General features: G+C 47.3%; 1 protein-coding gene across 1 annotated transcript in view; it reads right to left on the minus strand.

Annotated features, from left to right (window-relative positions):
- Positions 1 to 19,040: 19,040 nt before the first annotated feature.
- The window catches only part of UBE2V2 (ubiquitin conjugating enzyme E2 V2), a 37,764-nt gene continuing 29,537 nt past the window's right edge, over positions 19,041 to 27,267 (minus strand). The window contains exon 4 of the mRNA XM_075353286.1: positions 19,041 to 25,710. Within this exon, the coding sequence (XP_075209401.1) occupies positions 25,564 to 25,710 (147 nt within the window). The 3' untranslated portion in view covers positions 19,041 to 25,563. The remainder of the gene's footprint in view (positions 25,711 to 27,267) is intronic.

Below are 27,267 nucleotides of genomic sequence, written 5' to 3' on the forward strand. Positions count from 1 at the left end.
AGCAGCCAGCTCCCCGGTTGTCCTGAGGAAGAACTGGTGACGCGATCGGTGATCACCCCTGAGCTACTGGGGGTAGAAGTGAGGTGGTTGCGGGCTCAGTTGCTGGAGCTGCAGGAGAGAACCATCCGGAGGTGGCAAGAGACCCTGATGGGGGCAGCGGCGATGCCGACCCTGGAGGGGAAGGAACCTGGCACTGATGGAATGCATGGAGCGTCAGCACCTGTGGCCCTGGAAGCCGGCGATGGGGATCTGGTGGGACTGTTAGCAGAGCCCCCAATCCTTGCACTTGGCTGCGGAAGACCAGGCATGGCCTGGGATGTGCTGGTCACTAACGAAAAAGATCTGCAGGCTCCCCTAGAGCCCACCATAACAGCAGGCGCTATCAATGTGGCCTGCACTCAGGAGCTCTGCAAGCTGCCCACAGAACAGGAGGAATGCCAGGCTCGGTTTGAAAGCTTGGAAGCCCGGAACTTGGCCGCCAAGCAGTGGTGCCGCAAGGAGGGACCCTCAGCACTGGGGTTGCTGAGGCATGGTGAGGTGGTCCGCTTTGACCTAGAGGGGGGGTGGGGGTTCATTAGCGAATCGGGCATGACGAAGGACGTGTTTGTTTCCTGGAGGGACGTGGAATCCCACCTCAGCAGAGGACACACAGATCGTGACCTGTACTCGGGCGATCACATCACCTACAACCATCAAAGAGAGGATGGTATGCCCTGGATGTGCGGGTACAATGGTTACATGATCACATGGACTCCGACAGTGAAATGGACATGGGTCCTGACACCATGGGACCTTGCGATCAGGAGACCCAAACTAGGGTGTTCATGTCTTACTTGTGACCCCGGTAAGCTGCAAAGACACTGGAGACCTGGGACCACCTGGGCCCTGTATATATTTTTGCATAGATCCGATAAGTGTTGGTATGGATAGCTGGGCCAGGACTTGCCTTGTAAATAATTTGCACCTGTTGTGCATCCTACCAGATTTAACAAGACCCAAAAACCTGTCGGTGTGCTGAAGAGGAGAAGCAGGGTCTGGAATGCTCTGAGCACACTCGGAGGCTACGTTGGGGGTTCAAGGCAGGTCCTCCATATTGTTGTTGCTGCTAAATTGTTGCACTTAAGTGAAAAAGTTTTATGCCAAGTGAAACATGTATTGCTGAAGTGAGAGTTTGATGTAGAAGGGAATGTATATTGCCCAAAGTGAATGCCTGATATTGAGAACCAATGTTCATTGAATTTACAGTGTCAAATGGTTTTATGTGACAAATGTGAAATGTATGAAGGTTGTAACGTTCCAGAAACCATGCCTCCCATGAAGGAACATTTTTTTATTGTTCTTATGCATATCCAAAATTTTGCAGTTTCCACTGTATTACTTTATTTACAGATCACAGACGTGCTGTGAATTGCTGTGGGGGTATATTAGGTCATCACCGGTAATCACCAGCAACACATTCATCCAACACATAAGCACGGGAGCTCTTCCATTGGGACTGGGCTAGGTTAGGTGGTGTGGTGGCCATCATGAGGTATGGGAGCTCTTGCCCACTAGTTCAGTAACCCGGGAGGTGGGGCGCCAACAGGGGAAGTGAGGAGCCATCACACACACAGCAGTTAGTTAGCTCTGGGCGCAGCAAGCGCCAGATTGGACTCAGGAAGAGAGACAAGCAAGGACATGGACAGTTCGGGGCCCGTGGTCTGAAGCTGGAAGCTCGACCCTGGTTCTTAGGAAAGAAGGGGAATCCCAGGGTTCACAGGGAGTGTAGAAGGCACCTGTTACCTGTTCCATGGCCCAGGAGCTGGGGTTGAGGAAAACCGTCGAAAGGTGACGCACAGAAGGAAAGACTGGCCTCGACCTCCGAAGCATCCGGGATCGCCTATAGCCCATCATAGCGTAGCTCAGTACTCCAAAGGCATCGTGTTTTCAGCGAGTAAAAAATTTTTAACTGCACCCTCTATGTTCTCCCATCACTGCCAGTACTTTAATCTTCGCGCCTCTTTGCCATCGGCGACTACTACCACCATCATCCTCCCTGGGGCCTGAGCTCTGCCTATGAAGAGCTGTACCATCTGAGCTGCGTTATCATCCGCCCTGGAGAAGAATTCCCACAGCGGCAGCTAATATTGGCCGCACACCACAGGTGGCATCACGAATAACAACTCCCATCATTCCCATCCCCATCTTTATTGACACCGCCGGGGTCACGGAACCGGGCCAGGCCGCTGTGACAACCCAAACCAATACCGGCCCGGTGATGAGTAATCCCCAGAGACCCCGTGGGCGCATCACAAGCAACTATTAAGTCCATGATGCAGGAGAGGGAGGAGCAGGAGGAACATATAACATTAACACCAACATCAGGCCCGAAGATTGGTACAGTTTTTGAGGATGAGGATGATTATGATGAGGAGAATGAAGACGAACCGTGTTCCCAGCAGGGTGGTATTCTAAGCAGGTCACGGGCATCACGCGAGCGTGGCTGGGGAGATACAGTGGACATAGACATTACACCTCCCAACGAGGACAGCTTGTTGACTCTAGGCAGCCTGGCACACATGAGCCAATTCTTGCTGCTGTGCCTGAAGAACGACCGCCGAGTTGCCAGGATTGTAAACAATGATGATTACTAGCTGGCCATCCTGACGAATTACAGCTACAAGGACAACATATCATCATTAATTTCATCCGTGGAATGGGACAGCAAGATGCAGGAATACAAGCCTGCATTGGGGCAGGCACTAAGTACAGCATTTCCACCTAACACTAAGCAGGCAGTGGAAGAACGAGGAAGAGCAGTAAGGCACCAGGCTCGGCTGGCCTAACCGAATTTTGGCAAAAGTTCATGAACATGCCAAAATATCGGGCACCAACATGTAGTACAGCGCCAGTCAGCAGGAGGCAACATTTTCAGAACATGGTGCAAGACTACATGTCCATGCATCTTGAGGTGCAATCCAATGGGTCTGCTCCTTTTAACTTCTGGGTCTCAAAATTGGATACCTGGCTCGAGCTTGCCCTTTATGCCTTGGAGGTGCTGGCCTGCCCTCCGGCAAGTGGTATATCCAAACGTGTGTTCTGCACAGCAGGGGGGGGTCATAACAGACAAGTGTACACATCTGTCCACAGCAAACGTGGGAACACTGACTTTCCTTAAAATGAACCAGGCGTAGATCGCACAGGACTTTACGCTACCATTGGCTGACTAGAGAACTATAACAGCTATTATATATTATATACTATGTCAGCTATTATATATTATATATCTATATATATAATTGCCTTATTCTGTCTGTCTGTCTGTCTGTCTGTCATGCTCCGAAATTGTGTCCTTACGGTGACACAAAGCTGATTGGCCGCTGGGCTCGCCATGGCCCCGCCCCCCCACACGGATTGGCCTCTCGCCCCGGCTCTCTGCAGGCCCCGCCCCCCTCACGCAATGCACGCTCGCTCTGGCCCAACTGACACGGGGCTCCGATTCCCAGGTGAGTACACACACACACACATCAGATCACACTCACTCTCACACTCACTCTCACACACACCTCACACATCACAACATGCTGGGATAATGCTTGCTTCTACACCGGCTCCGTCAGGATCCCGGCAGCGCCAGACATAACCTTGCGATGCTGGGATCTTAACGGAGGCCGTGAAAGCTGGTAACCATTATACACATCGGGTAACTAAGGTCCCTTAGTTACCCGATGTGTATCATAGTTACCAGTGTACACTGGCTCACACTCACTCTCACACTCACTCTCACACACACCTCACACACACCTCACACACACCTCACACACACCTCACACACACCTCACACACACCTCACACACACCTCACACACACCTCACACACACCTCACATCGCATCCACACATCAAGGTCCTGCAGCTGCGGAACATACACACACATAACAGCACACACATAACAGCACACACATAACAGCACACACATAACAGCACACACATAACAGCACACACACATACACACACACAAATCAGATCACACTCACTCACACACACACATCACATCGCATCCAAATACTCACAACATCCTGGGATATCGCTTGCTTCTCGGCGGCGATATTGTGCTGTGAGCTTCCAGGACCTGACGGAGGATCACATGGCCAGAAGCATGTGATATCCCCGGATGTTGTGAGTATCAGCGCGTATGTGCAATATCGTCAGTGTCTGTGTGTGTGAGTGGATGCGATCGGGTGTGTGTGAGTGGATGCGATCGGGTGTGTGTGAGTGGATGCGATCGGGTGTGTGTGAGTGGATGCGATCGGGTGTGTGTGAGTGGATGCGATCGGGTGTGTGTGAGTGGATGCGATCGGGTGTATGTGAGTGGATGCGATCGGGTGTATGTGAGTGTATGCGATCGGGTGTGGGTGAGTGTATGCGATCGGTTGTGTGGGTGAGTGTATGCGATCGGTTGTGTGGGTGAGTGTATGCGATCGGTTGTGTGGGTGAGTGGATGCGATCGGGTGTGGGTGAATGTCGGCAGAGGAGCACGGCGTGCTGGAGGAGGCTGGGAGCAGAGAGGCTGATCTTGGGGAAGGCTGGGAGGGGGAGGCTGATGCTGAGGGAGGCTGGAAGGAGAGAGGCTGAGCAAACGTGCTCCATCCGCCATACTGCGCACTCCCCATCGTGCTGCATCCCCCATGCTGCGCACTCCCAAACGTGCTCCATCCGCCATGCTGCGCACTCCCCATCGTGCTCTATCCGCCATGCTGCACACTCCCAAACGTGCTCCATCCGCCATGCTGCGCACTCCCAAACGTGCTCCATCCGCCATACTGCGCACTCCCCATCGTGCTCTATCCGCCATGCTGCACACTCCCAAACGTGCTCCATCCCCCATGCTGCGCACTCCCAAACGTGCTCCATCCGCCATGCTGCGCACTCCCCATCGTGCTATATCCGCCATGCTGCACACTCCCAAAAGTGCTCCATCCGCCATGCTGCGCACTCCCAAACGTGCTCCATCCGCCATGCTGCGCACCCCCCATCATGCTCCATCCGCCATGCTGCGCACTCCAAAACGTGCTCCATCCGCCATGCTGCGCACTCCCAAACGTGCTCCATCCGCCATGCTGCGCACTCCCAAACGTGGTCCATCCGCCATGCTGCGCACTCCCAAACGTGGTCCATCCGCCATGCTGCGCACTCCCAAACGTGGTCCATCCGCCATGCTGCGCACTCCCAAACGTGGTCCATCCGCCATGCTGCGCACTCCCAAACGTGCTCCATCCGCCATGCTGCGCACTCCCAAACGTGCTCCATCCGCCATACTGCGCACTCCCCATCGTGCACCATCCGGCATGCTGCGCACTCCCAAGCGGATGGAGCACGATGGGGGGTGCGCAGCATGGCGGATGGAGCACGTTTGGGAGTGCGCAGCATGGCGGATGGAGCACGTTTGGGAGTGCGCAGCATGACGGATGGAGCACGTTTGGGAGTGCGCAGCATGACGGATGGAGCACGTTTGGGAGTGCGCAGCATGCCGGATGGTGCACGATGGGGAGTGCGCAGTATGGCGGATGGAGCACGTTTGGGAGTGCGCAGTATGGCGGATGGAGCACGTTTGGGAGTGCGCAGCATGGCGGATGGAGCACGTTTGGGAGTGCGCAGCATGGCGGATGGAGCACGTTTGGGAGTGCGCAGCATGGCGGATGGACCACGTTTGGGAGTGCGCAGCATGGCGGATGGAGCACGTTTGGGAGTGCGCATGGCGGATGGAGCACGTTTGGGAGTGCGCAGCATGGGGGATGCAGCACGATGGGGAGTGCGCAGTATGGCGGATGGAGCACGTTTGGGAGTGCGCAGCATGGCGGATGGACCACGTTTGGGAGTGCGCAGCATGGCGGATGGAGCACGTTTGGGAGTGCGCAGCATGGGGGATGCAGCACGATGGGGGGTGCGCAGCATGGGGGATAGAGCACGATGGGAGGTGCACACCTCCCCCCAACACACACACACACGCGCACTGCACAACACACACACACACTAGGAATCACAAACAACGCCCTACACAGACACCCACACACACAGACAACGCTGCACACACAAATATACGCACATACTGCACAACACACACATTGCTCAAAACATACCTCCCCCCAAAACACACCACACACACACAAACCGCACAACACACACACACACACAACGCTACAGACACACAGCGCTCCACAAACAACGCAACACACGCAACACACATACAACACCGCTCTCACCCCCCGCGACACTCAGAACATGTACAGCGCCCTACACAAACACTTGGTAACTACACACAACAACATATATATATATATATATATATATATATATATATATATATATATATATATATATATATATACTAGAAGGTGGCCCGATTCTACGCATCGGGTATTCTAGAATTTACGTATTGTGTAGTTCATGTATGATTTTTGTTATATGTATATGTATGTATATATATATATATATATATATATATATATATATATATATATATATATATACATATACATATAACAAAAATCATACATGAACTACACAATACGTAAATTCTAGAATACCCGATGCGTAGAATCGGGCCACCTTCTAGTATATATATATATATATATATATATATATATATATATATATATATATATATATATACACACATACACAGTACAGGCCAAAAGTTTGGACACACCTTCTCATTCAAAGAGTTTTCTTTATTTTTAGGACTCTGAAAATTGGAGATTCACATTGAAGGCATCAAAACTATGAATTAAAACATGTGGAATGAAATACTTAAAAAAGTGTGGAACAACTGAAAATATATCTTATATTCTAGGTTCTTCAAAGTAGCCACCTTTTGCTTTCATTACTACTTTGCACACTCTTGGCATTCTCTTGATGAGCTTCAAGAAGTAGTCACCGGAAATAGTTTTCCAACAGTCTTGAAGGAGTTCCCAGAGATGCTTAGCACTTGTTGGCCCTTTTGCCTTCACTCTGTGGTCCAGCTCACCCCCAAACCATCTTGATTGGGTTCAGGTCTGGTGACTGTGGAGACCAGGTCATCTGGTGTAGCACCCCATCACTCTCCTTATTCAAATAGCCCTTACACAGCCTGGAGGTGTGTTAGGGGTCATTGTCCTGTTGAAAAATAAATTATGGTCCAACTAAACGCAAACCGGATGGAATAGCACGCCGCTGCAAGATTCTGTGGTAGGCATACTGGTTCTGTATGCCTGCAATTTTGAATAAATCCCCAACAGTGTCACCAGCAAAGCACCCCCACACCATCACACCTCCTCCTTCATGCTTCACGGTGGGAACCAGCCATGTAGAGTCCATCCGTTCACCTTTTCTACAAAGACACGGTGGTTGGATCCAAAGATCTCAAATTTGGACTCATCAGACCAAAGCACAGATTTCCACTGGTCTAATGTCCATTCCTTGTGTTCTTTAGCCCAAACAAGTCTCTTCTGCTTGTGGCCTGTCCTTAGCAGTGGTTTCCTAGCAGCTATTTTAGCATGAAGGCCTGCTGCACAAAGTCTCCTCTTAACAGTTCACATAGTTCCCCTTTATCTCGCTGGGCACCCTGTGTCCAACTGGACCCAGAAGGGAACTCACAAACTGTTCCACTGCTGCCACATCAGTGCACACTGACAGGTCCTGCTGTCCACGCACAAGTAACTGGTACAGCTCCTCCATAGCGTCTGTATGAGCTACCCTTCCTTTTGGAATCTCAGCCCCCACAGCTGTCGCTGGACCTCCTGGCACATGCTGTTGGTGCTGCTGCTGGCTCTGCGGCAGGTGTTTCAGAAACTCCTTCATGCTGAAACGAGAAGAGTAACAGGAGGGGGTGCTCCAATGGGTAATACCCAGTTGTTCAAGAAGGGAGGGGGGGGGTTTGGTTACTACTAACCTTTCCTGGTTGTACCACCTGTACAACCAGGATCTCCAGCCTGTGGTGTATCACTGCTCACCAAGCAGGACCCAGCAATCCCGGATTGACCTGGAACCTCCAGTCGCAGGTCTACCGCCACTGCAGCACGGAACCCCGCAGACCTGCCGATCCACCGCCAGCTGCTTGAGTGCGCAGACAAAATTTTAGTGGACCCGCCAATCCACCGCAAACCACTTCAAAACAATTTTTCGTGGACCCGCCGATCCACAGCAGAACGTCCTAGGCCGTTGCTCTTAGCAACCAGGCTGCGTTGCCCCTAGCAATGAGACCACTTGCTCGCATTCTCCACCATAATGTGAGGTTTCACCCCGCAACCTGGGGGTTCCACTCGTTTGCAGCAGTGTGAGGTAGCTTCAGCAACACATGTACACAGTCTCTTTATAAAAATCCGGCAGTTTATTTAAAACACTCCCAGCATAAACTGCTCTTAAACATAAATAATCCACGTACCGTGGGCTTCCAGTCCATTACAAGTCCATAGTGGAAGTTTAGCAACTTTCTCCACTCTTTAGCTCCTGCATGCATACACCTGTAGCCGAGGTTCCTTCCCAGCACCCAGGGCCCTCTGCAGACCCCTGTCTCTCTCCTCCAGGAGAGTTTCAGCAATGCAGCCACAGCCCTAGCCTAGCTGCACTCACCTTCCAGCTCAACTGAGAGACTCAATTCCAGACTCTGTCAGTCTCCTAAATCAGACTGGACACACTCACAGGTGGAGGTCTGATTCTCCAGACCTGCACAGCACACTGGCATTGTTAAAGGGAACCTGACCTTTATATGCAGAACCAAGCCTTTGTGGAACTACAAGTCCCATAGCAACCTCTTCAGTTTAATATCACAGGGACCTTCTCCACTGCGACACATAGCGACCATTTACCACATTGGTGGTCACTACCTCACTATATATATATATGTATGTATGTATATATGTATGTATGTATGTATATGTATATGTATGTACACAATACATAGTAGAAAAAAATTAAGAAAATAATTAAAAAAAAAAAACAAAGCTCCACGGTATTTTACATTCTCAGTGCAGCTGCCACCCCCATCTGCCTGGCTTTACCTTGGCTGGTAATCAAAATACAGAGAAGCCCATTAATTTTGTTTTTTAATTATTTAATAAAATTAAAAAAAATGCTTAGGCTCCCGCCATATTTTGATCGCCATTCAGGTAAAACCAAGCAGCTGGGGGCCCCTAAAAACCACAGCCCACAGCCGCCCCTGGAAATGGCGCATTGTTTCTTAGCGCCATTTCCTGGCGCCTTACCCAGCTCATGCAGCGGCCGTGATGGCGGTGGCACGCTGGGTAATAAAAAGGTTAATACCAGCTTTCTATTCTCGGCTGGTACTAAACCCGAATTCATGGTGTCAAGCCAAATTAGACATGGCCACCATGAATTTCTAGTAAGGAGTAAAAAAGAAAAACACAAAACACAGAAAAAAAAAGGTTTATTACAAAAAAGAAGGGAATTTTGTTTACTTACCGTAAATTCCTTTTCTTCTAGCTCCAATTGGGAGACCCAGACAATTGGGTGTATAGCTACTGCCTCCGGAGGCCACACAAAGTATTACACTCAAAAGTGTAAACCCCTCCCCTCTGCTATACACCCTCCCGTGCATCACGGGCTCCTCAGTTTTGGTGCAAAAGCAGGAAGGAGGAAACTTATAAATTGGTCTAAGGTAAATTCAATCAGAAGGATGTTCGGAGAACGGAAACCATGACCAAGAACAATTCAATCTGAACAACATGTGTACACAAAGAAATAACAGCCCGAAGGGAACAGGGGCGGGTGCTGGGTCTCCCAATTGGAGCCAGAAGAAAAGGAATTTACGGTAAGTAAACAAAATTCCCTTCTTCTTTGTCGCTCCATTGGGAGACCCAGACAATTGGGACGTCCAAAAGCAGTCCCTGGGTGGGTAAAAGAATACCTCGTAATAGAGCCGTAAAACGGCCCCTTCCTACAGGTGGGCAACCGCCGCCTGAAGGACTCGCCTACCTAAGCTGGCATCTGCCGAGCGTAGGTATGCACTAAATAGTGCTCCGTGAAAGCGTGCAGACTCAACCAGGTAGTCGCCTGACACACCTGCTGAGCCGTAGCCTGGTGCAGCAACGCCCAGGACGCACCCACGGCTCTGAGAGAATGGGCCTTCAGCCTTGAAGGAACCGGAAGTCCAGCAGAACGGTAGGCTTCAAGAATTGGTTCCTTGATCCACCGAGCCAAGTTGACTTGGAAGCTTGCGACCCTTTACGCTGGTCAGCGACAAGGACAAGAGCGCATCCGAGCGGCGCAGGGGCGCCGTACAAGAAATGTAGATTCTGAGTGCTCTCACCAGACCTAACAAGTGCAAATCCTTTTCACGTTGGTGAACCGGATGAGACAAAAAGAAGGTAAGAAGATATCCTAATTGAGATGAACAGAGGATACCACCTTCGGGAGAAATTCCAGAACCGAACGCAGAACCAGCTTGTCCTGGTGAAACACCAGGAAGGGGGACTTTACATGACAGCGCTGCTATGTCAGACACTCTGCGGAGTGACGTGACTGCCACTAGGAAGACCACCCTCTGCGAAAGGCGTGAAAGAGAATATCCCTCATTGGCTCGAAGGGTGGATTCTGAAGAGCCGGTATCACCCTGTTCCGATCCCAGGGTTCTAGCCGACGCTTGTAAGGAGGGACTATGTGGCAAACCCCCTGCAGGAACGTGCGTACCTGAGTGAGTTTGGCTAGACGCTTTTGAAACACAAACACAGAAAGCGCCGAAACTTGTCCCTTAAGGGAACCGAGAGACAACCCCTTTTCCATTCCGGATTGAAGGAAGGACAGAAAGTGGGCAAGGCGAATGGCCAGAGAGTAAAACTCTGATCAGAGCACCAGGATAAGAAGATCTTCCACGTCCTGTGGTAGATCTTGGCGGACGTTGGTTTCTTGGCCTGTCTCATAGTGGCAATGACCTCTTGAGATAACCCTGAAGACGCTAGGATCCAGTACTCAATGGCTACGCAGTCAGGTTGAGGGCCGCAGAATTCAGAATGCGTCTGCCGCCAGAGCTCTGTGATCTTGAGAACGTGCCATGAATGCCGGGACCTTGTTGTTGTGCCGGGACGCCAATAGGTCGACGTCCGGCTTCCCCCAGCGGCAACAATCTCTTGAAACACGTCCGGTCGAAGAGACCATTCCCCTGCGTCCATGCCCTGGCGACTGAGAAAGTCTGCTTCCCAGTTTTCTACGCCCGGGATGTGAACTGCGGAGATGGTGGAGGCTGTGGCTTCCACCCACAGCAGAATCCGCCGGACTTGCTGGAAGGCTTGCCGACTGCTTGTGCCACCTTGGTGGTTGATGTATGCCACCGCCGTGTCCGACTGAATTCGGATCTGCCTGCCTTCCAGCCATGGCTGGAACGCTATTAGGCTAGAACACTGCCCTTATCTCCAGAACATTGATCTGGAGGGAGGACTCTGCTGAGTCCATGTACCCTGAGCCCTGTGGTGGAGGAAGACTCCCTGACAGACTCGCGTCCGCCGTGACCACAGCCCAGGATGTGGGCAGGAAGGATTTTTCCTTCGACAAGAGTGGGAAGAAGCCACCACTGAAGGGAGGCCATGGCTGCCCGAGAAGGAGCAACGTTCTTGTCGAGGGACGTCGATTTGCTGTCCCATTTGCGGAGAAAGTCCCATTAACGTGGGCGCAGATGAATCTGCGCAAATGGAGCTGCCTCTATTGCTGCCACCAACTTCTCTAGGAAGTGCATGAGGCGCCTCAAGGGTGTGACTGGGCTCAAAGGAACGATTGCACCCTTGTCTGTAGTGAACGCTGTTTGTCCAGCGGAAGCTTCACTATCGCTGAGAGAGTATGAAACTCCATGCCGAGATATGTCAGTGATTGGGCCGGTGTCAATTTTGACTTTAGGAAAAATTGATGAACCACCCGAATCTTTGGAGAGTCTCTAGAGCAATGTTCAGTCTGTGTTGGCATGCCATCCGAGAGGGGGCCTTGACCAGCAGATTGCCTGAGAGAGTAGGACCGCTACCACCGTTGTCATGACCTTGGTGAAGGCCCGTAGGGCTGTCACCAGGCCGAAAGTAAGTGCCACGAACTGAAGGTGTTCGTTCCCTATGGCGAAGCGCAGGAAGCGCTGATATTCTGGTACAATCGGCACGTGGAAATAAGCATCCCTGATGTCGATTGATGCTAGGAAACCTCCTTGGGCCATCAAAGGTGATGGCAAGCGGAGAGATTCCATCCGGAACCGTCAGGTTCTCAGTCCGTTGAGCCGTGTGAAGTCCAGAACGGGGCGGAGTGATCCGTCCTATCTGGTACCACGAACAAGCTGGAGTAAAAAGCCGCGACTACGTTCTTGAAGGGGAACGAGGATCGCAACTCCTCCTGCCTTCGGAGTGTTCACCGACTGGAAACGTGCATCGGCTCGCTCGGGGGACGGAGATGCTGTGAAGCAACGAGTCGGAGGATGAGAACTGAGCTCTATCCTGTGACCGTAAGACAGAATGTCTCCTACATCGGTCTTGGACATGTGGGGACCACTCCCCTGACCTGGACTGCCATGCAGAAAAAGTTCTCTGTGCACGGCGGAGGATGAAAATACCACCGCCTGAGACGTCAAAGACGCTAATTGCGGAGCACAGGATGACCGCATTGATCTGAGACAGAGCAGCTGAGATAGCCTGGAGTGCCCACCCCTGCAAAGGCTGGGGCGACGGACGCGCCTATGGCTTCATAGATGGATCCCATTAGGAGTTCTATCTGTCTGTCCGTGGCATTCTTGAGCGTGGACCCGCCAGCCACTGCTACTACTGATCTAGCCGCCAGTCCGAGACTGGCGGGCACCTTATGACACTGAGCCGAAACCTTAACAACGTCAGAGGGGAAGGGACCACGTGTGTTATAAGGCGTTCAGTAAAACGCTTGTCCGGGAAGGTGTGCTTCTGGACAGAATCTGTGAAGCCTTGAGAGCCACGTCCGGACAGAGTCCTGGGTTGCGACCTCCGCCCCATCCTCTAGAGGGTCCTCAAGCTGAGACCCTAGAAGTCGGGGAAGATTCCAAGCAAGGCTGCTTAGCCGGACTGGGACTGCGGTTCGTGCTAGAGTTTACCACGTAATAACTAGAGGCCACCCCAGGAACACGCTTCGTCGCAGACCGAGGGAGGCCTGGGGCAATCCCGCAGTGCCCGGGGCCTGTGTAAGGGGCCGGTCTGGACTGCAAACTCCTAGTCTCTTAGCCGACCATTTGTCCATAGCCTGAGACATGGATAGTGAAAATGACCCAGAGAGTTTCTCAGCAAAGCTGTAACTCTGTCCCTGCCGCCTGGACAGGGAACGCCGGCGAAGCTCAACCAGTGAAACTGCATTCAAACATTATATAGCCATATATACAGTGTATCACATATACAGTTCATCACTCTAGGGGGCCCAGCATCGAGAAGAAGCCCCCTGGTGTACCGACCCTGAAGCAGTATGTGCTGCTGAAAACATGGCTGTCGGCGTGTACAGTGGAGGGGGGAGCCGTGGGCGTAACCCCAAAAGTGCGGGAATCTGGTGCCCTGAGCGAAACGTGAGGGAGGCGGAGGACAGCCAAGTGTGCTCCAGCCGTCACTGCTAGCCTCCGACTGACCATCCCGCCCTTCCCCCTGACTGGCAGGGCCAGGGACGGGAGTTTAAGGCGCTAGGCCGCAAAAGCCGGGAACTAAAGTTACAGACCGCGGCCGGCAAGCAGGCGCGGTCGGCGCGGTAGTCGCCAAGTCTGAGGCGAAGCTGCTCTCTGCACCGTTCCCAAGGGGACACTGAGTCCTTGAGGGGATCAGTTCCGTAGCGTGATTAGTGAGGGGGCGGAGGACAGCGAAGTGTGCTCCGGCCCTCACTGTCGGCTTCAGCCCGACTGTCCCGCCCTTCCTCCTGACTGGCAGGTCCTGGGGTGGTATAATGATTGAACAGTGCCCGGGGCTGGACTGTAAGGCTTCTCTAGGAGTAGCAAAAAATGAACAGTGCGACCATACAACAAGCATATATATATATATATGTACACTTCGGCACTCAGTGGGGCCAGCACCTCAGGTGCTGCTTACCGACCGCTCACAGCGGTTGTGTGATCACCAGAATTCGTGCCCGGGCCCCCCTGATGTTGTCTCTCCTCTCCAGCGTCAGAAGTGCTGACAGTAATGGCTGCCGGCGTTCTGTGGGGAGGAGGGGGTCGTGGGCGTGCCCTAGAAAGTGCGGGAATCTAGTGCCCCACTGTGCTGAGTGAGGGGGGAGGAGGATACAGAGTATGCTCCAGCCCTCAGTGCTGCCGTCCTGTGCAGCGTCCCGCCCTTCCCCTGACTGGCAGGCCTGTGGGCGGGAATAAGCGAAACTAGGCCGCAAAAGCCGGGGACTAAAGTTATAAGCGCGGCCGGCAAATAAGCACGGCCGGCGCGGTAGTCCCCGGCGCACTAACACACCCAGCAGTGCTGCAGTGTGTATGGCACAAGCGCTCCATGCGCGGTCCCCACGGGGACACAGAGTACCTCACAGTAGCAGGGCCTTGTCCCTGACGATACCCGGCTCCTGTCCAGCAGATTCCCCAGGGGCTGCGGAGGGAGCACGGTCCCAGTGCCTGGAGACCGATTAGGATTCCACTTCACTCAGAGCCCTAAAGGGATGGGGAAGGAAAACAGCATGTGGCTCCTGCCTATGTACCCGCAATGGGTACCTCAACCTTAACAACACCGCCGACAAGAGTGGGGTGAGAAGGGAGCATGCTGGGGGCCCTGTTATGGGCCCTCTTTTCTTCCATCCGACATAGTCAGCAGCTGCTGCTGACTAAGATGTGGAGCTATGCGTGGATGTCAGCCTCCTTCGCACAAAGCATAAAAACTGAGGAGCCCGTGATGCACGGGAGGGTGTATAGCAGAGGGGAGGGGTTTACACTTTTGAGTGTAATACTTTGTGTGGCCTCCGGAGGCAGTAGCTATACACCCAATTGTCTGGGTCTCCCAATGGAGCGACAAAGAAAAAAACCACTTAGAGACTCCATCTGTATTATAAAAAATCCTTAGTCTGACGTAGTCCACAGGGAGAGCAATGTCAGCTCTGCTTTCATCGCTCTGTACAGACAAGCGTCTATACAGAGCGAGAAGCAGGGAGAGCAATGTCAGCTTTGCTTCATCGCTCTATACAGACAAACATCTATACAGAGCGAGAAGCAGGCTGACAGTGATAGTAAAAGTTCAATCTAGTCCATGGCTAAGCCATGGACTCGGGTGAACCCTGACGTCACTGCAAACACAGCAGAAAAAACCCAAAGATTGCCAAGTGACGAGCAGTGCAGTGAATACCACCGGAAGTTAATGATCGGACCCGGAAGCAGACGTGGCCGGGAGACTGCGGCTGAGCAGATCTGCAGGGTGCATTGCGGGACCAGTAAGTGTAATGACAATGTTCATTAACTATATTCTTTATTTTGCAGCCTCTCCGCCCCATCCCATAACTGTAGAGTCCAAGCTCGGGGTTCGGACGTACATTTGCGTGATAGTCGGCCCCAAAATCGAACTTTACAAAAAGTTCCGCCGAGACTCCCGATCCCGAACATCAGGGGTGGTTTGCCTACCACTACTCACCAGCTCTTCATTGATTAGCATGCATAGCTCTGAACAAGCAGAATTTGTACACAGCTCACTAAGGGATCTAAGATCCAGCAGCTGTATCTATGTCTGTGTCTGATAAATGAAAAAAGGCTGATCTGTGAAGCCCCTGCCATTCAGATTCTAGTGGCCCAACCTAACGACAGGGCATCAATACCAAAGTGCTAAAAACACCTTTACACTGAAGGATAGGATCGTGGCGAACTGGTGTTCTAAAACTTTTGCAATCAATATTTTTATTAGGTTTCAGAAATATAACATACTAGGAAAATACTGGCGGCTTCGCTCGAGGAAAATTACATGTTACATTGTTGGTTAGTCTTGTTAAGGTTAGAATTTCAGTTGACATCTTCAGTGTTTAAAATGTGTGTTTTTCAACTCTTCATTTTTGTTAGTTTGAAATTATAAGTTGTTTTGGGTTTTTTTTTACAAATTTGTTGTAATACTGAGACAACTACTTTTTGAAAAATCTTTTTTATCAAACATTAGCATTTAAGCGGGCTTTACACGCTACGATATTGCTAGCAATATCGTACGCAAAAGCACCAGCCCCCGTCGTGCATGCGATATCGTGTGTTCGCTGCCGCAGCGAACATTATCGCTACGGCAGCGTCACATGCACTTAGCTGGTCGGTGGCGTCGCTGTGACTGCCGAACACTCCCTCACTATGCTGTCCCCTCAAATTAAGAGGGGACAGCATAGTGCAACTCTTCACCACTTTCCCCAGTGAAACCTAAGAGTGGTAAACGGACAAAGGAGGATTCATTTATAGACATAGATGTCTATTGTAGATCTTTATGGTAAACAACGTTTCTCGTTTTACCATCAGGTGCATATATGAAAAGATTTTTGAGGTTACCCACCCTAGAGCTAGCAATGTGGATTTGACCATGTGAAAAACACGGGCTCTCCAAACTAATGCAGACTACTTTAAAGTGATTGACCTTGTGCTTTGTTTATAGTAATCGCAAATGCAAGAAGGATTGGGAACTGCGGCCACGTAAAATGGAAGGGCACGTTAATTGGTAACACGGGGATATGCAGAGTGTAAACATTTTCACCAATATTTCCCATAAGAACAGTGGCTTCAATAACGTTAAGCAAGAGGTTACACAATTTTAGTGGGTCAAGGTTCCTAAGGAACATTATCGAGGCTCTTATTTTTAGCCTATGCGGTGGAATTCCAGGAGGCTCCAAACACCAATGGATACATTATGGCTTGTTCACTATCGATGACTGAATCAATAACCATGTATGTAGTCTCTGTAGCGGGCAGTCTCCCCTGTATTTGTAGATTTATGGAACTATCGATTTTAGGTGCTTGGAGTGCACTTTCACAAAGTCATTGATGGTTGTTAATATCGTTACAAATATCAGTGAAAACTTCATCAACAATCTGCAGTACTGAAGACGTCATTTTGCAAAATTCTTCCGAGAATTAAATTAAGCCAATAGTGCACGAAGTAGAGAACCTGTCATTTCTAAAGCATAGTATGTGGCGTGTAAATTTGTCTGTAGTAGTATTTCCCATCAAGTGAACCAGCATATTAGTAGTCAGAGTTAGCTTCTGAATATGTCTCCATAGATAAGAGGATTTTAATAAGGTTGTCTGCTGGTGTTGCTCCCTTAACAACAGGTAATGTTTGGCAGACGTTGCCTGCAAAACAATTACCTCCATTAAGTGACTGAATTCCCGCAGATCTTTCAAAGTGCGATCGAAGGCCTCCACCACTTTGTGTGCCATGGTACATTTGTCTCAAACAATTAGATTGCAAGCCTGTAATACCTTAGATTTTCCTGAGCCCTTAGTGATATTACAGATGGCAGTTTGCAAGAGCGCTAGCTTCAAGGACAAACCTAGTGCGATGAGTGGTTATGTCACTCAGGTTATTTACGGTCACAGCTGGAGGTTCCCACGGTCCTCTACCTGTGACCACAGGTAACCAGACCTCATGTGAGATCACCGAGTTCACAGACCTAAATTTCCTAGAAGAAAAACGCATTTTTTTTGTGAGAGATGGAGATTTGGTGCTGCAATTTCTACACCATATTTCTGCACGTACACATACATGTAAAACGTACAAAAATGCATCAAAACACCATGCAATTTTCATGCGATAGGGATGAAATTTTTGCCAGGAGACGTAGATTGGGTGCAGCAATGGTGTAAAAATTTCAGCACCAAATCTGCATCTGTTGGCAAAAAAATACACAAAAACGATTTTGACGTTGTTTCGGTGTGCCAAATTTAGTGCTGAAATGTATGCAAAAGATTTCAGCACCACATTTGCACCCCATGATAGAAAACCACACACCGAAATTGTATGAAAACCGTTTTTTGTGTATTTTTTGTCAAGAGATGCAGATTTGCTGTTGAAATTTATACACCATATTCCTGCACCCAATCTACACCACCTGGCAGAAAAAAAAATTGCATCCCTATTGCATCAAAACTGCATGGTGTTTTGATCCATTTTTTGTCAGGTGGTGTAGATTGGGTGCAGGAATATAGTGTAAAAACTTCCTTGGCAAAAAAAAACAAACTTGGTTTTCTGCAAGGAGATGCAGGTCTGTGAACCTACAGCAGGCGGTCGTGTTCTGTTCCCGTGCGCTGTGACTTTAGGTGCAGGAGAGTCAGAATCGTTGTGGGACCTCGTGTGGATTGCATCAGACCTAGGTGTTTTGGGGGTTAATAAAGGGGTGAAAAAAGGGTTTTTTTTGTATTTTACAGTATTTCAAATAAAGGAATTTTCTCAGTGTTTGTATTTATTTATTTTCACTTACAGATTAGTAATGGAGGGTCTCATAGACACCTCCCATTACTAATCAAGGGCTATGGGGCAGCTGTGAGCCATCATTATCCCCTTATTACTCAGCTCCTCCCAACTGCCCTGGTGCGTAGGAAAAGTTCACATTGTCACATCTAACGGATGTTGAAACTACCAGCCCCAGCTGTCGGCTTTATCATGTCTGGGTATCAAAATTGGGGAAGACCGAACACACAGTTTTTTGTTTGTTTTTTGGGGGGGGGGGGGGGCAGGGGGGTTTAATTACTTATTTAAATTTAAAAAAAACTGCATGCGGTTTTACTTTTGATACTCTCCTCAGCAGTGTGCAGGCCGGGCAGCATTAGTTTGCCTTGAGCACACAATCAGCAGGACCAGGAGGCAGCGCGATATGCTGTGTTGTGCCACCCAGGCCCTGCTGTGAGATTGTGTGTACAAGACAAACTATGCTGCGGAGAGTGACTGCAGCTCCCGCCTTCCTATTCAAATGTATTTGCATCTGTCAGACGTAAGTACATTTGATCCGTGATAGCGCCGGCACTGGGGCTCCGTAGAGTAGAAGAAACCCCCTATATGATGTCCAAATGGAGTTTATGAAATGAAATCTTCATGATGAGACATCACCTTTAAGGATTTGCCTCTTTAAACAAAAGCACAAAAGTCTTCGATCACTTTCAACATTTTATTTACATTGTAAGACTGGCTGCAGCCTCAGATCACATTATCCGAATCCTTTTTTCACATACGTCTGCTGTACAAGATTGCAGTTTATTGGAATAAAGGCTGTAAACAAATGTTTGCTAATCTGTTAGAAGGAACGAACTGGAGCTGATTTACAGAGTTCCACATCTGAAATTCAACGATCAAGATGTGACGTGAACACCTTGACACATCATAGTATTTTTGTCTAAGTCTAAAGCCTCTTGCAAAAGAAAATCCATTTGTGTCCCTTCTACAACGTTCTTTACGACAGCACTCCCCCAGCTGAACAGGATGTAAATAGTTTTTGTTGTAATTTATCTTTGAATAAGTACGATATATATATATATATTCACCTCCACGTGACTACTCTATCTTCATGCTTTTCTTTTGTGACAGATTCATAACAGTTTGAGGCAAATGAAAGCTTTCTAACATTGCCCTAAGAACCGGGACGAAGACATGTGCGGCTCTATCTGCCCTGCATGTGTCCCTTACATGTATGGAGGTTGAGAAGTAATTCATGCCGTGCTCATCTCTAATCCCCTGTAAATTAATACAACATTACAGGGTTTAATTATTGACAGTGCGCAGAAGTGCAATAGCTAAAAGTGTAATTACCCAGCAAATGCCATGTGCGGGATCGAATAATTTGCACTTTATAGCTAAGGATCCAATCTTAATATAACGCCAACCTTACCACAGTATAAAGCTGCTCAACTCAATAACATTTATAGGAGTTTTTTTATTGCCCATTTGTTACCAGACAGTCTTGTGTATGAGGTGTGTACATCAAAATAACTTACCGGTCACCATCTTCTGCTCTAGTCCTCTCTTGGATCATTTGTGACCAACTTGCTTACACAGCTTCTTCTGAGTGGACCAGAAGTCAGTTTTTCACTGTAAGTCTAGGAGAATCAGAACGAGGCGCTCATAGAGTTAGAATAAGAAAAGAACTAACTGTCCACAGTGTGAGGCAGCAAGAAAGATCTGCGGTCACATGACGCAGGAGAGGAGCGGAGCAGCGCTGGAAACGGCAGAAGACAGCAAACAGTATTCTATTGTACTCATTACACACCCATTACTGAGCAATACCAAAACAAAGGAATGCTCCTTTAAATATTCTATACTTGGCCCTATATATAACATGTATAGGGGGAGAATCTGAATTTAGGGGGAAAAAAACCTATTTTCTGCATTTTCATTTTGCATATCCAGCTCAATAATTCCGATTCAAAATTATTCTGTAAAAGGATGAGCTAGTTCAATTGTAAAAATGACTACGGGACTAAGGCTGGTCATAACCGGCACAATTCACATGCCCAATCCAGTATGTAAAGTATTCAGAATAGCCTCCCATTTCTCATAGGCAGACTCGTGAGGGATGTGCAAAGGTCTCATCTGCCTGCAGTTGGCTAGAACTCACTTTTCACAATCACATTTCTTCATGGTTAAAAAATATTCTGAGATACGAGACTCAGAATAAGACTATCTTTAAATGAAACATTCTTCTGACAGATGGGTGAAGATCAGGCGCTAGCATGGAGGATTTTATTTCAGAAGTACATTCAGATAAGACATGATTATTATAAGCCTAGGTTTACTGTGATAAACAGAACTTTCCTTAGGTTGACATTTTCTGCATGACATGTAAAGGGGTTGTCCACCATTGGGGACTTTTTTGTTACCTAAACGCATGTATTTTTGTCTAAAAATAATTTTCTATTTAGGTTTCGTATAAAAATTTTACACCATTTGCTTTCTATAGTCGTTATGTTGCACAATTTACTGCTGACTGCAGAAAAGGTTAACTGAGAATTAATCAGCGAGCTCATTCTGATGGTCCAATGGGAGACTTTATATCCACTAAGCTTCTCGCAGCCGATTTAGGACTAAAGACCACATCAAAGTTGAATGTGCAAGGAAACAATGTGTAAAAGCCAAACCGTGCAACATTTTTACTACAATCAAACTGCAAAAATTATTTTTAACCCCAAATACATATGTTGAAGTATAAAAATGCCCCGGAGATGCACAAACTATTTACCGTAATTCCCACCTTTGAACAGGATTTTAAAGTTTACACATAAAAATCATTATACATCTTGTATTATGGGGACTGCAATAATCGTTATGCAGAGTTTAGAGCTGAAATCACTGAACACCTCTTTAAGAATAGTTTAAAAGTAAAAAAAAAAAAAAACCAAAAGGGGGCTCAAGCAAAAAGAAGAAATTGTGAGTTATATGGCAAAGCAAAAATGACAACAAAGTAGCATGCACCAAAATCATGCCCTCAACCCAGGGTGGTCAATAGAGGGTCCAGAATCAGCAGAAGACCCTTTCTCTTTTGATATCCTACCTATAAACACAGTTCCGCACCAGTTCCCGACATTTTTATTTTTTTTTCACACATGCAGTTTAAAGCGCTGTAACACTTTTACATTCACATGTTCAAATAACTTTTGCACATTTTTTTGTGATAAATGGGACATTTTTTTTTGTTTTAACTTTTTTTTTTAGGACCCCATAGGACCACTAAAATATAGTTTAAATTTCTTCTCCTTTCATGGTGCGAATGATTCATAGCAAAATCATTGCTTTGCAAGTTTTATATAATTGACATTTCTTTTTTTGGGCGGGGGGCAACGGCGGGACTAGTACCAATTTGGACTGGCAGTGGATTTTTTTTTGCCCACTGTCTATTTTTTATTCATTTGACATATTACGTCCTCCATGAAATCATAAAATACATTTCAATATTGTTCAATATTTTTTTTTAATCTGATCCCTCCTGTAACTGGGGCTGGTATATTAGCCTCAGTTACAGGGGAAAGAGAGCCTCCTAGTTGCATAGCAGAGCTGACTGGGTCTTTTAGAGCCCAGCAGCTCCGGCTCACTCCCTACCTGCAATCACATTACTGCTGAGGCAGGAGGAGGAATCGCCAGTAGCTCTTCCTATAGCTGTATACACAGAGCTTCATCAGTGATAGAAAACAGTGATAGAGAAGGCACAGACAGTTTATTACTGTCTCTGTCTTTTCTATGGGGAGCTCCGCTTTGTCTGAGATCCGGCATCCCACTCCAGGAACTGCACAATTGCTGTTCTACTATGCAGTCACACTTTAAAACATCATAGCAGAGTAGAACGAAGACTGTCTAGAAATTTAAAGTCTATGGGCTTTTCAACAGAGAGGCTATAGAAGGTAAACGGTGCAATATATTTAATGAAACCCTATCGTACAATTATTTTTTTTTTTCATGCATTTAAGTAAAAAAAATGAAAATTGTCCCTAAAGATTAACAACGCCTTTAATAAATCTTGGTGAGGCTCCTTTTTCTGGTCACCGGTGTCTTTTGGAACCTATATTAGATGGTGTGAAAAGTCACCCTGGATGGAGGAGGTGAATTTGGTGCACACCAGCTCTCGTCATATCGTCATGATACTATGCCTATTTTTTATTTATCATTTCCATATTTTTGGAGTTTTTTGCAGGTGTGCTGCTAGTATCTACAGCTGCAAAGAAAACTCAGGCTGGACATACACAGAGGCGACCTTATCCTAACAGGATTTTTTTTGAGGATGGTGAGAAGAAAAACTGGACTTTCCTGGTGCTGTGATTGTGCTTCCGAAATTCTACTATCTTCAGGCAATATCATGTGATGTCTACAGACACCCCTCCCTCCCAGTGGGCTCCCTCCTAAAATAAATTTCACATCTAGCCAAATATCATTACTTTTTCTTGTGGTGCTGATGAAAATTAAAAAAAAAAAACTAAAACATTGTTTTGTTTTTTTTTTAATTTAGCATCTTTTTCAGGCTTTAATTATGGTCAGACGTTGTCTCGGTGATTTACATTCTGGGAAGTATTACATCCACACCGGGCAATGCCCATCAGGTGCAAGACACAACATTATTTGCGTCATAGGAACTCAACTAAGCGGTTAGTAATGCTGACTGTTTCCATTAACAATCAGCAGATTGTAACTCCGTCTTAAATGTATAATGCAATAAATCCAAACATATACACATTTTTTGTATGTAGATTGTATCTCTAACCCCGCAAAATTGTGTTCAATATGGAAATACCTTTGAGGCCACGTTCCCACATAGCGTAAAAACTGCTTTTTTTTCTGCAAGTGTCCGAACCAAAATATGCAATCTACTCTGATTATTCTGTTTTGTTTGTTTCCCCCTCTTTTTGAAGCATTTTGGATGCACATTAACATTTTTTTCTTTGTGCAGAAACGCTAGAATTCTGCTCTTAATTCTCTAGCGTTTTTTTACTTGCATTTCTTCAGGCTCTCCATAGAAACCAAAGGGGAATAAACATTCATTTCAACAGCATCTTTAAAGGGACTGTCAGTACAGAATGACTGCTCAAACCAAGTTCAGGTGGACGTGCATTATGGCAGGGCCAAATATTTAAAAGCACCTTCTTACCTGCTTGTTTTCTCTCTCTTCATCTGCCTCTTCTTCTTTGACAGCTCTGGCTTCATAGAGCTAGAGAAGTGAGGAGGAAGAAGGAAAACAAGAAGGTGGAAAGGTGCATTTAAATGTTTGGCCTCACTATGATGCACCATGCACCTGTGCTTGGTTTGAACAGTCATTCTGTGCTGGCAGAGCCTCTTTAACCCTTTACTAATGTGTATCTAAAGCGCTCGGCTAGATCAGGTGTAAGGCCAGAGTAACACTTGTGAGTGCCTCGCGTGTAATTCGCACGAGTCTCTCATTGAATCACCCGGCACGGACTCACACTCTCAGGACAGGAGCATCTCAGCTGCATAGACATACATGCAACCGACCCGCTCCTGTCAGGAGAGTGCGAGTCCGGGTGATTCAATGAGAGACACACGCGAGGCACTCGCAAGTGTGACTCTGGCCTAAGGGGCGGACTCAGGAGCCGAGACCACTCCATTTCCATCAGATGACAGCAGCCGTGAGCGAAGCCAAGCTTAACCTGTTGAATACTGCATTTACAGCATCAGGGGCGCACTATTTTGAGTGTCTATCGCTGCCAGAATTGCTTTTTTTTCCCCTGTCACAATGAGGCAAAAAAAATGCAATGAGGAAGACATTAAAAAAGCTGTATCTACCCAAAATGGTATCAATGGAAAAAATTACGATGCTGCTCAAAACCCAAAAACCTCACATAGTTCTATAACCTGAAACATGAAAACGCTGCAGGTCTCATATATGGATGACTCAAGCAAAGTGTATTTTGTTTTTCTTCCATATTTTCTAAACTATACATTCCAAACTAGATTTGGCATCACCATAATCGTACTGACCTCTCGAAATGACATCTATAGGTCATTTATACTGTACAGCGAACACTATAAACAAAATCCAAGAAACTATGCAGAATTGCGGTGGCTTTTGTGTGTCATGGAAGAACAAAAAGAAAAGTGGAAGAATAAGACAAGTACCAGGAAAGTTTTAGTTTTTGCGTTTTTAAGGGGTTAAACACACAGTGGGCAGGAGTGTTCTCGAAATCAAATAAACTGCTTAAACTGTTAAATGCAGATTTTCTGAACAAAAAAAAAAAAAAAAAACATCAGAAAAAAACAGTGTATATTCTACGCAGGAACATGTAATTACGATGGTCTGTAGCACAGCTTAAAGTCAATCTGTCATGAGGTCAAACATGACCAGTCTTTGATCTTATTTTATTCCCGCTGCTCCCCAGTGTATGCTGCGGTTTTTCTTTTTAAATCCGCCCTATGGTTCTAGAGATCGGTCCTTTTTATGTAGTGCTAATTTTTATGGACTTTACCAAGACGGGTAATGAGGCTAAAGCCAAGCACTAGAGGATCCGATGCACCACGCTCCTTGGAAAGACCATATAAATTAGCACAAAATTAAATGGCCCATATCTCCAGAACATTATGATGGGTTTTTATGGAGAGAAAAAAAAAATGGAATATTTAGGGGAAAAGTCAGAATAAAATAAGGTCACAAACTAGTAACTTTTGAGCTGGTGACAGGTCCCCTTTAACAACAGGACCTGCTGACACAATAAAGTCTGTTGCTAAAGAGCATCTGATAGAAATGCAAATATCACACAGCAAATGTCAGAAAAAGAAACCCTATAACAGATGTAAAAAAATAATTACTGCTGTTCTTTAAAGGAAAAAAAAAAAGTCATGAATGTGTACATCCCAATGATCAAGCAACACAATATCAGAAAAAATACTTGTTTGGAACCCCTACACTCCTGTGAATGTTTTCGCTTGTGCAGGTGTATGGGGGTTTCACTGCAACAAACGTTGCGTAATATGTCCATGACCAATGGGAGTCAAAACTAGGAGACATCCAAGCCAACAATGAGGAGTCATGTGCAAATTGTGCCCAGTTTATAGTTGGAAGGGCTGAAAGGGCTTTCCCTCTCTGAGCTGGAGAGGCAGAGGAGGCATGCAACAATACATATTGCAGGCCTTTTAGAAATTCGTGGCGGGGGTTTGGGAGGAAGAATGGAACCATTCCCACATCAATTAGTTATTGTAGGTTTGTCCTTCTGGAGGCTGTGGGAGCTTCATATTTTCTTTGGACATCATCATGCGTCTAAGTTCTTGAAGAATAACTTTAATGCTAAATGAATTTTGCCATTTAGATAAAACAGGTATGCATCGGGAATCCACCTAAAGGAAAAAAAAAAAAAAGAAATGGAGACTGTAAACTTAAGACTGTGCCTGTAGTGTACAAGGGACAAGTTTCATTTAGAGGGGTTATCTGGGACTTTTTTTTTTTTTACAATGGGCCTAAGATCAAACAGGCAAGTATTTGATCTCTACTGGCACAAAGGGGTCACTGTCACTTGGGCAGACCAGTAGTTTCTCTTCCGCTCTGTTGACGGGATGTTACTGGCAACGTCATGCTAATGGACAGAGGGCTCTCTGCTGCCTAAGGGCGGGAAGCCTTCTCGGCAGTCACACCCCATCAACAGTGCAGAAGAGGAAGATCTGCTCTGTTGATGTGAAGCAGCAGAATGATCAGCAGGAGCAGTATGTGACTGCTCTCAGCCAGAGCCCGGTAGGACAGGCAGGAACTAGAACTGTTAGTTAGCTCTTACTCCCATAGTCAAAAAATAAAATAGCCCTGAATAACCCCTTTAATTGCACAAAAAAAAAAAATGCAAAACTTAACGGCAGCAATAAATATTTGTGAGGTCTTTTGGGTGTAGGTGTGTAGTGTACACTGCAGTGGTAGCTTGTGATCATGGTTTCATTATTTCATTATATTAGATTTATGCTCCAGGGAAATCTCTGGACAGATGTACAAATTTGTACCCAAGAGGCCCTATGGTGAATACCAAAAAAGTATCCTCTGGGCAAGTACATTTTTTTTTTTTTCTAAACAATTGGCAGTGCAGAGATGATGGCTTTATATCGCAGGTATACATAGGGAACTATTGATGAATTGGGGGGGGGGGGGGGGGGGGGACAACAACTTTTTTTTTGTTCACCTGAAATGGACATGAGCCAGTACATTTCAAGGGAACCTGTCAGAAACTTCTACACCCCAAACCATGAGAATGTGTAGTACTTTAAAAAAGATAGGCAAAATGACCTCTTTATGACCTTAAAGAGAAGCTGCAGCAGCGAGAAATTGCCCATCGGCACCCCCACCACGTGATGGATGAAAACTTCCATGCCTGTCATCGCTGATGTATTGCTATATATATATAGCATAAGTAATCGGAAGATTGCTGATTAAAGTCTAAAGGGGGCTTTACACGCTGCGATAATCGCTAACGATTTATCGTCGGAGTCACGGTGTTTGTGACGCACATCCGGCGTCGTTAGCGACATCGCAGTGTGTAACACGTACAAGCGACCTTAAACGATCGCAAAAGAGACAAAAATCGTTGGTTTTGGAGAAGTCGTCCAAACACCAAAAATCGTTGTCTTGTGCGTAGCGATGTTGTTCCTCGTTCCTGCGGCAGCACACATTGCTGTGTGTGACACCACAGAAACGAGGAACATCTCCTTACCTGCGGCCACCGGCAAAGCGGAAGGAAGGAGGTGGGCGGGATGTTACATCCCGCTCATCTCCGCCCCTCCGCATCTATTGAACGGCTGCCGTGTGACATCGCTGTGACGCCGCACGACCCTCTCCCTTAGAAAGGAGGCGGATCGCCAGCCAGAGCCACGTCACAGGGCAGGTAAGTCCGTGTGACGGGTGTTAGCGATCTTGTG

This window comes from Anomaloglossus baeobatrachus, chromosome 6 (genome assembly GCF_048569485.1).
Source record: "Anomaloglossus baeobatrachus isolate aAnoBae1 chromosome 6, aAnoBae1.hap1, whole genome shotgun sequence".
Taxonomy (NCBI): Eukaryota; Metazoa; Chordata; class Amphibia; order Anura; family Aromobatidae; genus Anomaloglossus; species Anomaloglossus baeobatrachus.